A 12224-nucleotide genomic window follows, 5' to 3' on the forward strand; every position below is an offset into this window, starting at 1 on the left:
GGTAATCCATCCACAGTATGTAGATACAGAAACACATTTAATCAGATGTGTCCGTGCCTTTTTAAGAACACTTTTGGCAGTCTGTAAACCTGTAAAAACAGCAATCGAGCAGCCGTCCTCGAGTATGACCGTTAACTCCAACTAAATGAAAGTAGAAGCCATGATGTTATTAATTCACCATACAAGTACTTGTAAAGTACTCTGCTTTAGAATAGTACAGTAGTCAGGAATTATTTATTGGCAGCAGCATTCATACAGAGTTTCTAAAGTACCTCTCAATCAGCCATAGTGCAAGCACCTACATTTCACAGTGATATAAGCGTTTTGATTACCGTCAACTTTCAATGCCGCTCATCTACACATCGTCCTTGTTTCACAAACCTTTACGTGGCGGTGATTCAGAAGCCAGGTTGTAAGCTTGATGATCCTTTATATGGGCATCTGTTTTGTGAGGCGTCCAAATTTAGGAATTTAGAGTACAATGGAAATGACACTTTATTCCCGGAGATGTGCAGAAACCTTTTGTTGCTTCCACACCACCGCAGTTTGCTTTGTTTAGGCACTCATATTAAATCAGCGTCATTTCAGTTTTCAGGGCGGAAGACTCCAACACGCACCGTCACCTGACCGAGTTTGTGGGCCTGGATATTGAGATGGCCTTCAACTACCATTACCACGAAGTGATCGACTCTATCACTGACACCATGGTGCAGATCTTCAAGGGCTTGAGAGACAAGTAAGATACACATTTATTGAGTTAAGGTAAAAGATGAACCTAAAACTGTTGGTGTGTTGCAGACCAACTTCTGCAACACACTGAGCTGAATTATTTAGTTTTACAGCCAGCAAAATGTCAAAGTGTGTACGTCTAAGTAAAACTGTGTAACTGCTAAATCTAGATTAATTAAATGTCATCACATATGGCTGTCTGCTTAGATGAATGTCAGCAATTTCCACTCCAACTGTTTAGTGAACTGCCAGCAAGATGACGATAGGATGTGGTTTTATTGCCTCCATGTGGTGGAACTCGGTACAGCAGGCATTAAGAGCTTCAACATCAAAGGTTAAAGTAAAAGAGGAATACTGGGCGAAACTCTTTCTGTGTGGAAACTGTAACGTTTCTGACGACATACGTCTGTGAATGTCAGTGGTTTTTGGACGTATTTATTATAGTGAAAACTCAGAACGGGGTTTGCAGTGAAATGTTACCACTCATGCTTTATTCATGCTTTATAATAAGTCTTTTATTATAAAGTAAATCCCCAGAGGAACCACGTTAATTCAGTGGAACACTGAGTAAGGTGTCAGCTAGCTTAATTTAAATTCCCTTTTTAATGTCTGTGACATTGGTTAGTTTCAGGTTGTGACCACTGTTCCTCTTTCTCAGGCCCATTTGACTTTTTGCCCTTTGTTCTCATGACTTTCCAGACTGTTTCCCTTGACGTGTGAAAGTGTTTTGCATGCGTTATGTACTTCTGTTTTAACACATGAACCACGGATGACTTTGTCCTTTCCATGCTCTGTTTGTCATCTCCTTTTAATTTCGCAGTAAATACAAGTGAAATTTGTTAGGTGTCTTTAAAAAATATAATTTAGTTGTTTAAAATCTCTTTTTGGTGTCATAATGTTTCTAATTGTGATATAAAAAAAAATAAAAGAATCAGAAATTAGTGAAAGGCATTAGGACAGCTTGGCCAAGAAAATAGAGTCAAATGTGGGTTGTGACCATTATGTGAACAATTAGTCTGGTATTTGTCTCTATCTGGACAGAATTGTGAGTCCTTCGATGGTAGATTGTAGTTTGTGTTTGTGTACGTACAGTACTGTGCAGAAGTCTTGCATCACCCCTCATTTCTATTTTTTTTTCTAGGAAATTGGGCATCTCTTGTGACATCCACCATGTGTACTGACAATAATTTGAGCCACGAATTTCAAATTTATGTATTCATCAGTCCATCGGACCTGTAGCCGATGATTTTCAGTTCATTTTTTGTGTAGTTTGGCCTTTTATCACAAATTCCCCTCCTTTAAAATGGCTTCTTGAGATTTTTTTCTGATGAGGCTCCAGAAAAATGCACTTCTCAGGCCCTGTTTCACTTCTTAGCTGAATTGTTTATTAAGGGTATGACTTTCAGATGCTTTTCATGTAGAATTTTAGGCCTGCTACTTCTTCATTTGTCCTCCACTTGTCTAGTTTACTACATTTTCTTTAGGTGCATACTCCACACCGTGCCAAGTTATGCCAAGTTTTCACCTTTTTAGTGCAAAGTTACCCTTTTATGCCCATCAGACTGTGTTATCATTGTCATTTTTTGTAGATTAAACTAAAGACAGTGGAAAAAATGGAGGGGGGGGTTGCATCAGGCTGGATCAAATGCACAAAGATACAATTTAGATTGGTTCTTTGCTAAGTTGTCTGTTATGTTTAGACACAACACTGGTTTGCCCTTTGAGTTGGGAGGATTTTTGTGCATTAATTATTTATGGGTCAGTGTTTTATTCACGGGTCAGTCATTTTAAGTCCAGGTACAACCACTGGACATAAAATGAGAGAACAAACCATCAATGTCCACAGAAAAACTTTGAAAGTGGTTCAGAAAACCTGGAGAACTATTACCCAATACCACTTTAAAGCTTTTTAAGACTGCATGTCTCCTTGGAAGCAAAATATGAAGAAATCAGGGGCGATCCGACCCTTTTTCCCGGTAACACGTGTGACAAGTATTTTTACATAGATATAAATCACCATTACATACTCCAATCATGATTGGAAAACTATTGGTGTATGTGAAGTTTTATGTTTGGGTTAAAAAAAATTAGTGGTTTGGGGAAATTTCCCAGGAAAATGAATTAAAGTCAGCATTATGTCCTCTCAACACTCTGGAAACTCAACCATGCATGTGCCTCTGCGTCAGCTTCCAGACAGAGATCCAGACGGTGAATAAGCAGTTCCCAAGTGAGCCTTTCAAATTCCTGGAGCCGACTCTTAGACTGGAGTACACCGAGGCTGTGGCCATGCTACGTGAGGCCGGGGTCGAAATGGGTGACGAGGATGACCTCAGGTTAGAATACATCACACAGCCATTGCCCCACAACCAACTCATCTTGTCAGATGATTTCTTTTGATAAAAGCAGAAGTAAATTGTAACATGTGCTTAAAGAGAGGATGTGAAAGATCACATCAGTAACTCAGCATTTAAGTAATCCTTGTGATCAAAGCTGTGATCTGCAGTACAGTTGGAGCAGTGACGTTAAAAAAAGTCTGAGAAATAATAACTGTAGATGATTCACTGATTACAATCAGTTTAAGTAATATTTTAACAATGTGAGATGCGTCTGTCTTTATTAAACTCAATGTATTTTTTGCTGTTTTGTAGTACACCCAATGAGAAGCTGCTTGGCCGCCTCGTCAAGGAAAAGGTTTGTTCTCATGCGATTCACTCATTGAATGTCAGAATGTAAAAATATGAATGTGACATGATCCAACAATGGATCATGTAGCCGTTATGTATGAAGGTCAGATAAAAACACGAGTGATTTTTAAAAGTAGTAAAAAGCCAATTTGGATATTAGAACTCCAGAATTTGTATATATGAGCTGTTAGTCTTCTTCAGACGACCTCCTTCAGTAAAAGCCAATCACCTCAAGCTGCTTTATGCTGTAAGATAAAGACTCTACAGTATCCTGGAGAAGTATTTTATTATTCAAGCTCACAGTTGCATCACATAAATAAAGAAGAAGATACGTGTGTGTCTCTATTAATCCTTTTGTATGCAGTTATTGACTCTCACTCATCTTTTTTTTTTTTCCCCCTCCCCACAGTATGATACTGACTTCTATGTGCTTGATAAGTACCCGCTGGCTGTTAGACCGTTTTACACAATGCCTGATCCAAGCAACCCTGTAAGTCTTTCACTCACACATCAAACATGCCAAACACACCAGCCTCTTAAATTTGCACTGTGGCTCCTGTGGAAAACGTAATGCTTTTTCTTTTTTTCTTGATATTGTCCCGACAAGTCAAGAAAAAACATCAGCATCCATAAGCAATGCCACAAAAGTGCCAATTTACTACATTTTTTATGTTACCTGTGTAAATTTCAATTGCCAGACTGATATTTCTGTTAATATTTGGCTTTAAAAAATGAATACGGTTTCATTTCATTATCTTCCTGTCATAAACACTGTTGTTACCCAAGTTTTGTGCCAGTGTTATCTTGTCTGGTTGACTTTAATTTTCTTTTCTTTTCTTTTTTCTTTTTTTTAACCCCTCCTGTCATCATCAGATGTGAGAAAAACCTGATTTCTGAGTTTGTTTTATTTTTGTCTAGAAATACTCCAATTCTTATGACATGTTCATGAGAGGAGAAGAGATTCTCTCCGGAGCTCAGAGAGTCCACGATGCTCAGCTGCTGACAGAAAGAGCCATCCACCATCAGATTGGTAAGAAAAAGAGATGTTTCCGTTTCTTTTTGAGGAGCATTGAGTGAAATTCAAATGATTTGTCTCCCTCTGTTGGCAACCAGTGGAACAACACTAGAAAATATTTGTGCCTCTCCTTTGTTTGTTGTACAGATCTGGAGAAGATCAAGGCATACATTGACTCCTTCCGGTATGGAGCTCCCCCACATGGCGGCGGAGGCATTGGTAAGAAATATGTTTTGTCGGGGGAACTACAGGAATGTTTTTTGTTTTTTTTGTTTTTTGTAAGAATAAAAAAACTGATAAAGATGTCATCCTTCACAGGCCTGGAGAGAGTCTGCATGCTGTACCTGGGTCTCCACAATGTTCGGCAGACCTCCATGTTCCCACGTGACCCCAAGCGCCTGACACCTTAAACCTTCCGGTGTGGACGACACATAAATACTGGTGACGGGAAACAATACTAATCCACAATCAAGGAAGGGAGAACATATATAGGAGCTAATGCCACCCTAGAACTCTTAACGTGTTACTGTAATTAACCACCGACATGAAGAAAGCAGTTATAACAGTAAGGTATGATTTATTGATCGGTGTGCATCGTTTTCTAACAACAACAAATAACAGAAACATTAAAGAGAACAAAGGAAATGGCCAGTGATTCAAGAAGACAACTCTTTTTTTTTTTTCTTTTTTTTTTAAATCGGTGAGTCAGTGTTCTCTGGGTTTTCTCTTTGGAAAAATGAAAAGTACATAGCAAACAGATCTTAGACCTTCTTACTACCAGCACAGATGTTTGACTAATGATTGTGGTGTCCAGCAGTATGCCTCCAACTACACATGTTTTGTAAGTCTAAGCACTGACAATAATAAAAACAAATGTGTTGATCTGTAAATGGCTTTGTTCCTTTTTTGGAGGCAGAAACACTTTGTTAATGAGGAGGTTTGATCGAAGTAATAGTTGAGAGTACTACACTCCTTAACGTGCACATAAATATTAAAATGCAGCTATACAAATGTGCAAAGCTTAAGCAGCTCTCTTCCTTTACACGGGGTAAGTGGGAGCTTTGCGGCTGCAGTCCTGCTACATACAGCGCAACAAAGAAAGTGCTCGAGTGTTACTGATGTAGAAAAAATAAGTAATAATCTTTCTGACAGTTTGCTGTGTGTCTGCCAGCAAATACAATATACAAACTCCAACCGCTGGCTCATTCAGTCGCAGCTCCGCTGACTTGAAGGATGAAGAGGAAGATGTGAACAATATCAACATAAAGAGAAAGCGCTCCATAGATGTACTCCTCTGGGCTGATGGCCAACTCCCGATTTCCGATAAGAAGTTGGGTGTTGTACACTAAAAACTAATATAAGGAAGAAAAGGAAAGAGGAAATTGACATAAAAACATGAATACAAGGAAAAATGCTGCAACATTTCTAGCCTTTTGTCATGTTTGTGACCATTAATTAAAACTTTTGGTTTTTGGGCTGTTATGTGTCACTCACTATGACCAACAAGAAAATTTACATCCTGTATCATGTGAGGCTACAACTATACTAATGGCTTTGTGATTCTGTACTTACCATGTGGTGGTGTGTTTAGTTTAACCCTTTTCGTGTGTTGCTGTGTTAATATTTACTCATTAACACAAAATTCCAAATATAGCTGAGACTGACAGGAATGGTAAACAAAGGCTAAGATAAAAAGTTTGGGTAAATTATTTTGAATATAATGGTATAAAAGCAAAGGTCAGACAATCCCCAGCATTATGGGAAAACCACATTAAGAGGTGCTATAACATGTATACAGTGAGATTACCTGTTTAAAAAAACCTATTGGGACAATGAATGTGGAAATCATGTTTGTAACAGGAAATGATAAAAATGTCCCCAAAAAAAGCCCAATTCACTTTATACACTGCGCAAAAAATTAAAGGAACACTTGAACATCATAGTTGGAACTTCAGGAATATCCGTCTGTTCGATTAGGGAAAACTGTGATTTTACCTCTTTTACTAAAGAAAGCATGTGACAGAGGTGAAAGGGAGAGGATACACCGTAATAAATGTTAGCTTCTTGCAACATCACCTGTGAAAAGAACACTGTGCTAGTGGTGAACCTGCCAGCTGAGTTACACAATGCTGGTTTCTGACCACAGAACCCACCTAGGAACACCGAGCCTTCATGTCATCCTCAAGGAGTCTCTTGATGACATTATGGTTGTAAACATGCACAAATAACTTGGTTGAGGTCACTTTGTGGGGCAGTGCTGCTTGTGTAACGGGCCTGTTGACGTCGCAAACCTGTGCCTTACTGATGGAGCTGAGCAACCTGTGGAGGCTGCAGGTGCTGTCCCATTCTACCAAGTAGCGAAAAGGACCCAGCAAAAAGCAAAACTAGAGAAAAATCCATCAAAAAACCTTCCCTTTCTGGAGGTTGTCTTGTTGTTGCCTTTCCAGTGCAACTGTTATCACCTTTTTATTGGATTCACAATAGTTTATGCTTTCTACCTGGACATCCTGATATCTCTGAAGTTAACAGACTTTGTGTTAAACTGAAGATTGAGTGTTCCCTTCTTTTTTTTCGTTTAAGCAGTGCAGTTTTTGCAGTTATCCTGTCTGGACTAAAGTTGCAGACAGAATGACTAATATCTCTGCTACAATGCCTGCGGCATCGTTAAAAATATCAAAACACAGTGGAAAAATTTCCATGATATGTACTGATCATGTCCATTTTGGAATTTTGGACATGCTGGAGCTTCTTCCTTTGGCATCACTCCTAGACTAAAACTTGATTTAACGAAAGGCAAATCACAAAAAACATGTCAGCTGGCACGACACTTCCATAGTTCTAAGGTGAAAAAAGCTTTTATTTGATAGACCAATCAAAATCAAGACAAATACGATGATGAATAGTAGATTATCACCACATTATTTAGGGCTCCTAAATAGCTATGTATTGGGGGTGTAAGGACTACTAATGTCTCGCTTGCTTTTCAACAACAGACTCATAATACCAAGAAGAAATACTCGGTCTAAATTTGTGTCAGTGTGGACTCACCAGAGTGTAAACGATGGCTCCAATTGCAGCGTAGAGCATATGCAGCCAGGGGACCTGTTGAGTGACATAAGAAAGGCTCCTGAATGTGAAATCAGTCACACAGATACACCCTTGGGAGCTGCTGTTCCTCACGCAGAGAAACACGAGTAGACAGAATAAATTAAATGACTTGACCAGAGCAGGCTCACATATTGGAAGGAGAGGACGATGGCTGTAACAATCCCAATGATCATGAGCAGAACGGCCGCAATGCAGAGGAGTCCCCCGCAGGAGGTGAAGTCCACCTGTGATGAGAAACAAGTCATTAAGGGGATGAAAGTGAAGCTGATATGCTTCAAGCTACATGAAAGAGCAGTGAGACTATTGTGAAAGAGGATCAGAATAAGGTGAAAGAGAAATATATGTGTGTGCGTGTGTGAAACGTGTCTTGTAGAAGCCAAAAATGTAACTTGTGTATCTCGAGTTGCATCAGACAGAGAAGCTGGATTCGCATCTTATCCCAAAATTTTATAAATATTTAAAGGATTTCAGTGCCCCCATTGTAATGCAAGACAAAGGAGTTCTTTTACACTGACAACAAAGACATCCTCTGACAAGCCACAGGCTACTGAGCTACAGCGAGACAGTTTACATCTCCGTGTACCTTAGTTTGGAAGCAGAAGACTGTCACAGCTATACAGACTAATGCTGTTACTCCCATGGCGATAAACACTGCTTTGGTTCCATAATAGCTGTAAAAGATACATGTAGCGATTAAAACAAAAGAAAAAAAAAGGCACATATATACCATCAGGATCAAAATGTGCTGTTTTGAGCTGTTGCCTGAATAAAGCCAATAAACAAACCTTGAAATTGCTCCAGCCATGTAAGACAAGGCAATAGTCTGCAAGATCAAACATGAATACAACGTGTCTTAAATGTCAGAGTGAGTTTTAGCACTGTTTAGAGATGTCTTTTTTCTACTGACTTTACTTTTTCAGTCTTCAGCACCTCACACTATGTTAGTTCTGCACATATGTATCTGCTGCGGCATTACCAGTGTCAATGTCTGACCCTCAGTCTAATAAACAACACTTACAAATACTCCAAGCAGTACAAGATTCCATGGAAAACGCCTCCTAAAAAGTACAAAAACCACAAACATCACTGTTTATGAATATTTTAATAAGCCATAATAATAGCAATAATAAAACAACTTAATTTTTCCAACTTATTTGGCCTTGCTTACCTCGGCTCTTTGCAGCAGATGAGAATGCAGTAAACCACAAAGTAAACCACACTACAGAGAGATTCACCACTGTGATTATTATTACATACATCATATTCTTCATGTTTTTGTTTTGTTTTTTTGTCAATTGATTTAATTGCACTAAAACTGTGCGGTTGTTTCTTAAAAGTAACTCACAAAGATGCCCAGTAGATGCCAGGGTAACTGATGACAAACATCCTCACTGGGTCACTGTGAAAGCAGATACATGGCATCACCAAAGGGCAGACTGTGTTTCTTACCCTTCACCAGATACATTCACCAGTGGCTAGATGGATGTACAAATGGGGAAACTTACACAAACGTAAAGACAGCAACAACTGAGAAGGTGACAGCAAGCTGTGCTGATAAAATTAAGTAAACCTGTCCAAAAAAAAGAAAAAAAGAAAGATCAGAGCAGCAGGATTGTCACTGGCACAAAGAGCAAGTTAAGACACACAGTCACAAACCCTTACTTTTCTGATGAAGGCATGCCGAACAGATGTGCTTTCCCACTGGGTGCTGAGAAAATCCTCCATCTCTCCTGCAGAATTTGGAAGAGCCAAGTGGTAATTTATCCTTGTTACACCTAATCTAAATATATTGCAGGGTGTGATTACTTCAAGACTGTGCCACTCGCTAAGAACCTGGGTTGGAGGCAGGCAGTCCAGCAGACAGAGTTGGTATTGTGGTGGGCATCCCAGATGGAGGAAAGCCAGGGCCTTGACACATGCTGATCGGCGGGTAGACACCCCCTTGGCCCCAGTAGCCAGGACTGGGACTGTAAGATGGAGGTGGGGGAAGAGGAGAGCCATGCTGTGGCTGGTAGGGGAAGTTATCACACTTAGGATGATGCAGTGCTTCCTCGTAGGGGGGAGGACTGTCAATTTTAGATGTCATCATTTTTCTGGACTACCCTAAAGACAGGATGAGTGGTACAAAGCTATATCAGACTTATATCTTTTCACTATCCACTAGTTATTGCTGACTTTCCATTTTCACAATTACAAAATAAAATCTTCTTACTATATTACATCGTAAATCACAGTATGTTGTGTTGCTTAATTCTGTGGTATTATTTCCTGGAAAGTATGTGGTCACCCTAGTTTCAGAAAGGGTGATCACACAAGTCCCTCCTTGTGCACAGCATTATTATCTGTTTTTCTGTGTTTCACATGTGATTCTCAGAAATCAGCACCGAATAACAGAATTCTAAAGTCTGGCTCATTTCCAGTGGCTGTAAAGAAAATAGGGAAGGCTGTCTCTACAGGACCTCCTGGTGGCCTCGGGGACGTTTTGGCTTGCTGTGAACTTTCAGCTGGTTCAAGCACCATGCAGGAACCACGCAAATCTACCACATCAAAGACATGCAAAACTGTGCGCATGTCGCTCTGTCTGTCTCTCTCAGCAAGGCAGGCGACATGAACCAGGTAACGTTAGACACGTTGAACAGATGAAAAGGAACGATGGAGGAAAGAGGGAGGGAATAAAAAAGAGAAGGCAGGTAAATGCTGAAAAATAAGTGGCAGTCAGGAGCAGGAACGTGTGCATATGTGTTATTTTGATACTTTTGCACAGTTCTTGAGTACAAAAACCTCTCACTGTGCATAAAGCTCACTGTGTCTCCCTCTTTGGTTTAAAAACTGTTTTAGATAAAGGTATTATTCCATATTTCTGGCTTTGTACATGTGTATGTGGTGTATGTGTGGAAGATTTTCCCTGTTACAGCAACAGCCATGTCAGATTTTTGAAAACTTGGAACTCACAATAATAAATTACATTTAAATTTAACATTAAAAATGTAATTTTGTTATAATGCTGTATATCTGTATGTACTGTAACACCGCAGACACCCTTGGTCTCCTTACACTTGTACTTTAAGTGTGAGTCACTTGCTAATTAAAAATTAATTTGACTACTATAAATATTTTAAATTAAAGTGAGCACGTTTGTTCGTGATAATTGGGCCACATGTAATGAAACTGCAATATTTTGAAGGGCTGAAAAAAGGAGGTGTGGTTAGCTGGGAAAGTTAGCAGTCTGGTGCTGTTGCAATAACAAAGATGAGATAATGTCCCAGCTTGAATTATAGTTTCACTCAGCTCTTGGTTGTAATTCAACATATAGTTTCACAAGACACATTCAAACAGCTTAAACATTATTGTGTCTGGAAGGCACAGTCATGCCATGTGTTCACATTTATTGCTTGATAAAATATAAGAAGGGTCACGCAAAGTATGAGAGTAGAAACCAATGACTGTAATTCTGTTTAATTTAAGAATGAAGTATATGTGGACACTTGGAGGCCAAGGAAAGTTCCCCCATCTAAAGTTATGATTTTTCTTCTTTCAATATGCAATCCTGAGCTCACCTTCAGTTTCATTTATTCTATTAAAACACCTGTAAGAGCAGTCGAAGCACTCTGCAGCACCTCACTGGTCTGAAAAGGCCAGACTGAATACATTTTTCTTTTTGTATGTAGTCTAGTCAGATTGCTTATGAAAATAAGTACTTATGATGGAAAAAGAGAAAAAAGTATACTGCCGATTGTGAACAGGAAATTAAGCCTGTGTTATTTTTAAAACCCAGCCATACATTATATACAAATTTTATAACACTACAACACTGCACTCAAGCAATCTCTTTGACCCACTTTTGGTTTGCTATGATCTGGTCACCCAGAAAACAAACGAAAACAAAGCAGAAAAGGTTACTTACCTTGTGGCTTGCGCCTGAGTTGGGTTCACTGTGTCCTTCAGTCCTGCCTTGGAGATTTGCAGCCGTGCACAACAGGAGGATGTCATCCTTTGTAACTGGATATGCTGGCTAAAACTCACACTGTTACTGCTGCTCTCAGAAAGAGGAGACTGGTTACTCATGTCGCCTCCTGTTAGAAAATACCAATATTACCAAAACACAAACTACTGGTTGTACCTCCCTCTACAATTAGTTAAATGCCAATGCTTCCTTGATACCTAGTCAGCGTTGACATTTTGTCTAAGGGTAATTATAAGGGATAATTATATGTGAATGTATTTTTCTTGGACTACCAAAAGTATTGGAATTAACCTACAATACGGTTATAACAACAGACAGATAATTATTCATCATTTACATCAGAAAAAAATGTGATTCTAAAAACAGAAATCCCCATTTTATGTTTTTCTTGAAGCAAAGTGGATTTGGATGTAAAACAGGTAAAACCACAGAGTATTTTTGCTAGTTCATATGCATGTTAAAGTTTGCCTGACAGACTGTCAAAACCCAATTTTTATATTTAATTTCATTTAATTTCTACTTCCCAAATGGTTCTGCTGCCTAAACCTAAGCGAAATGTAATGGGAAAATTGTATAATGAAAATATACAGAAAAAATTATAATATACTCGGTTTTAATGCATAAAAGAAAACGAAAACACGAGAAATCAGGTGCTAGCACAACACCGGTAGCCAGGGGACTGTTGTGACGTGTCGCTAGATACGTCATTACGTTCCGCTCAGAG

General features: G+C 39.1%; 2 protein-coding genes across 3 annotated transcripts in view; one reads left to right on the forward strand and one right to left on the reverse strand.

Moving 5' to 3' along the window:
* dars1 (aspartyl-tRNA synthetase 1) overlaps positions 1–5318 on the forward strand; it is a 31377-nt gene extending 26059 nt beyond the window's left edge. The window contains exons 12-18 of the mRNA XM_063498484.1: positions 589–736; positions 2916–3062; positions 3378–3420; positions 3823–3903; positions 4332–4443; positions 4576–4647; positions 4747–5318. Coding sequence (XP_063354554.1) covers positions 589–736; positions 2916–3062; positions 3378–3420; positions 3823–3903; positions 4332–4443; positions 4576–4647; positions 4747–4838 — 695 coding nt within the window. The 3' untranslated portion in view covers positions 4839–5318. The remainder of the gene's footprint in view (positions 1–588; positions 737–2915; positions 3063–3377; positions 3421–3822; positions 3904–4331; positions 4444–4575; positions 4648–4746) is intronic.
* Positions 5319–5443: 125 nt separating this feature from the next.
* On the reverse strand, positions 5444–9622 carry LOC134645155 (protein lifeguard 3-like). 2 transcript variants are annotated; one of them, XM_063498486.1, is made up of 11 exons: positions 9370–9622; positions 9199–9266; positions 9042–9106; positions 8882–8935; positions 8705–8755; positions 8555–8594; positions 8322–8359; positions 8120–8207; positions 7665–7760; positions 7477–7530; positions 5444–5780 (listed from the first exon to the last, which is right to left on the reverse strand). In XM_063498486.1, the coding sequence occupies exons 1-11, from the start codon at positions 9620–9622 to the stop codon at positions 5631–5633; spliced, it is 957 nt and encodes a 318-aa protein (XP_063354556.1). In that variant the 3' UTR covers positions 5444–5630. The 2 variants fall into 2 exon arrangements, with proteins under 2 accessions (XP_063354556.1, XP_063354555.1); XM_063498485.1 differs by having other exon boundaries at positions 9199–9581.
* Positions 9623–12224: the final 2602 nt, after the last annotated feature.

Source organism: Pelmatolapia mariae, linkage group LG16_19 (genome assembly GCF_036321145.2).
Source record: "Pelmatolapia mariae isolate MD_Pm_ZW linkage group LG16_19, Pm_UMD_F_2, whole genome shotgun sequence".
Classification (NCBI taxonomy): domain Eukaryota; kingdom Metazoa; phylum Chordata; class Actinopteri; order Cichliformes; family Cichlidae; genus Pelmatolapia; species Pelmatolapia mariae.

Bases quoted from the DNA above. Each gene is read 5' to 3' on its own strand.
- LOC134645155 (XM_063498485.1), bottom strand. From the start codon at position 9,537: ATGGCTCTCCTCTTCCCCCACCTCCATCTTACAGTCCCAGTCCTGGCT. The intron at 8,360-8,554 runs GTAAGTGTTGTT...TTGATCTTGCAG, and splicing joins TTGTACTGCTTGGAGTATTT to ACTATTGCCTTGTCTTACAT. The intron at 7,761-8,119 runs GTACACGGAGAT...TTCTCATCACAG, and splicing joins TCTTCTGCTTCCAAACTAAG to GTGGACTTCACCTCCTGCGG.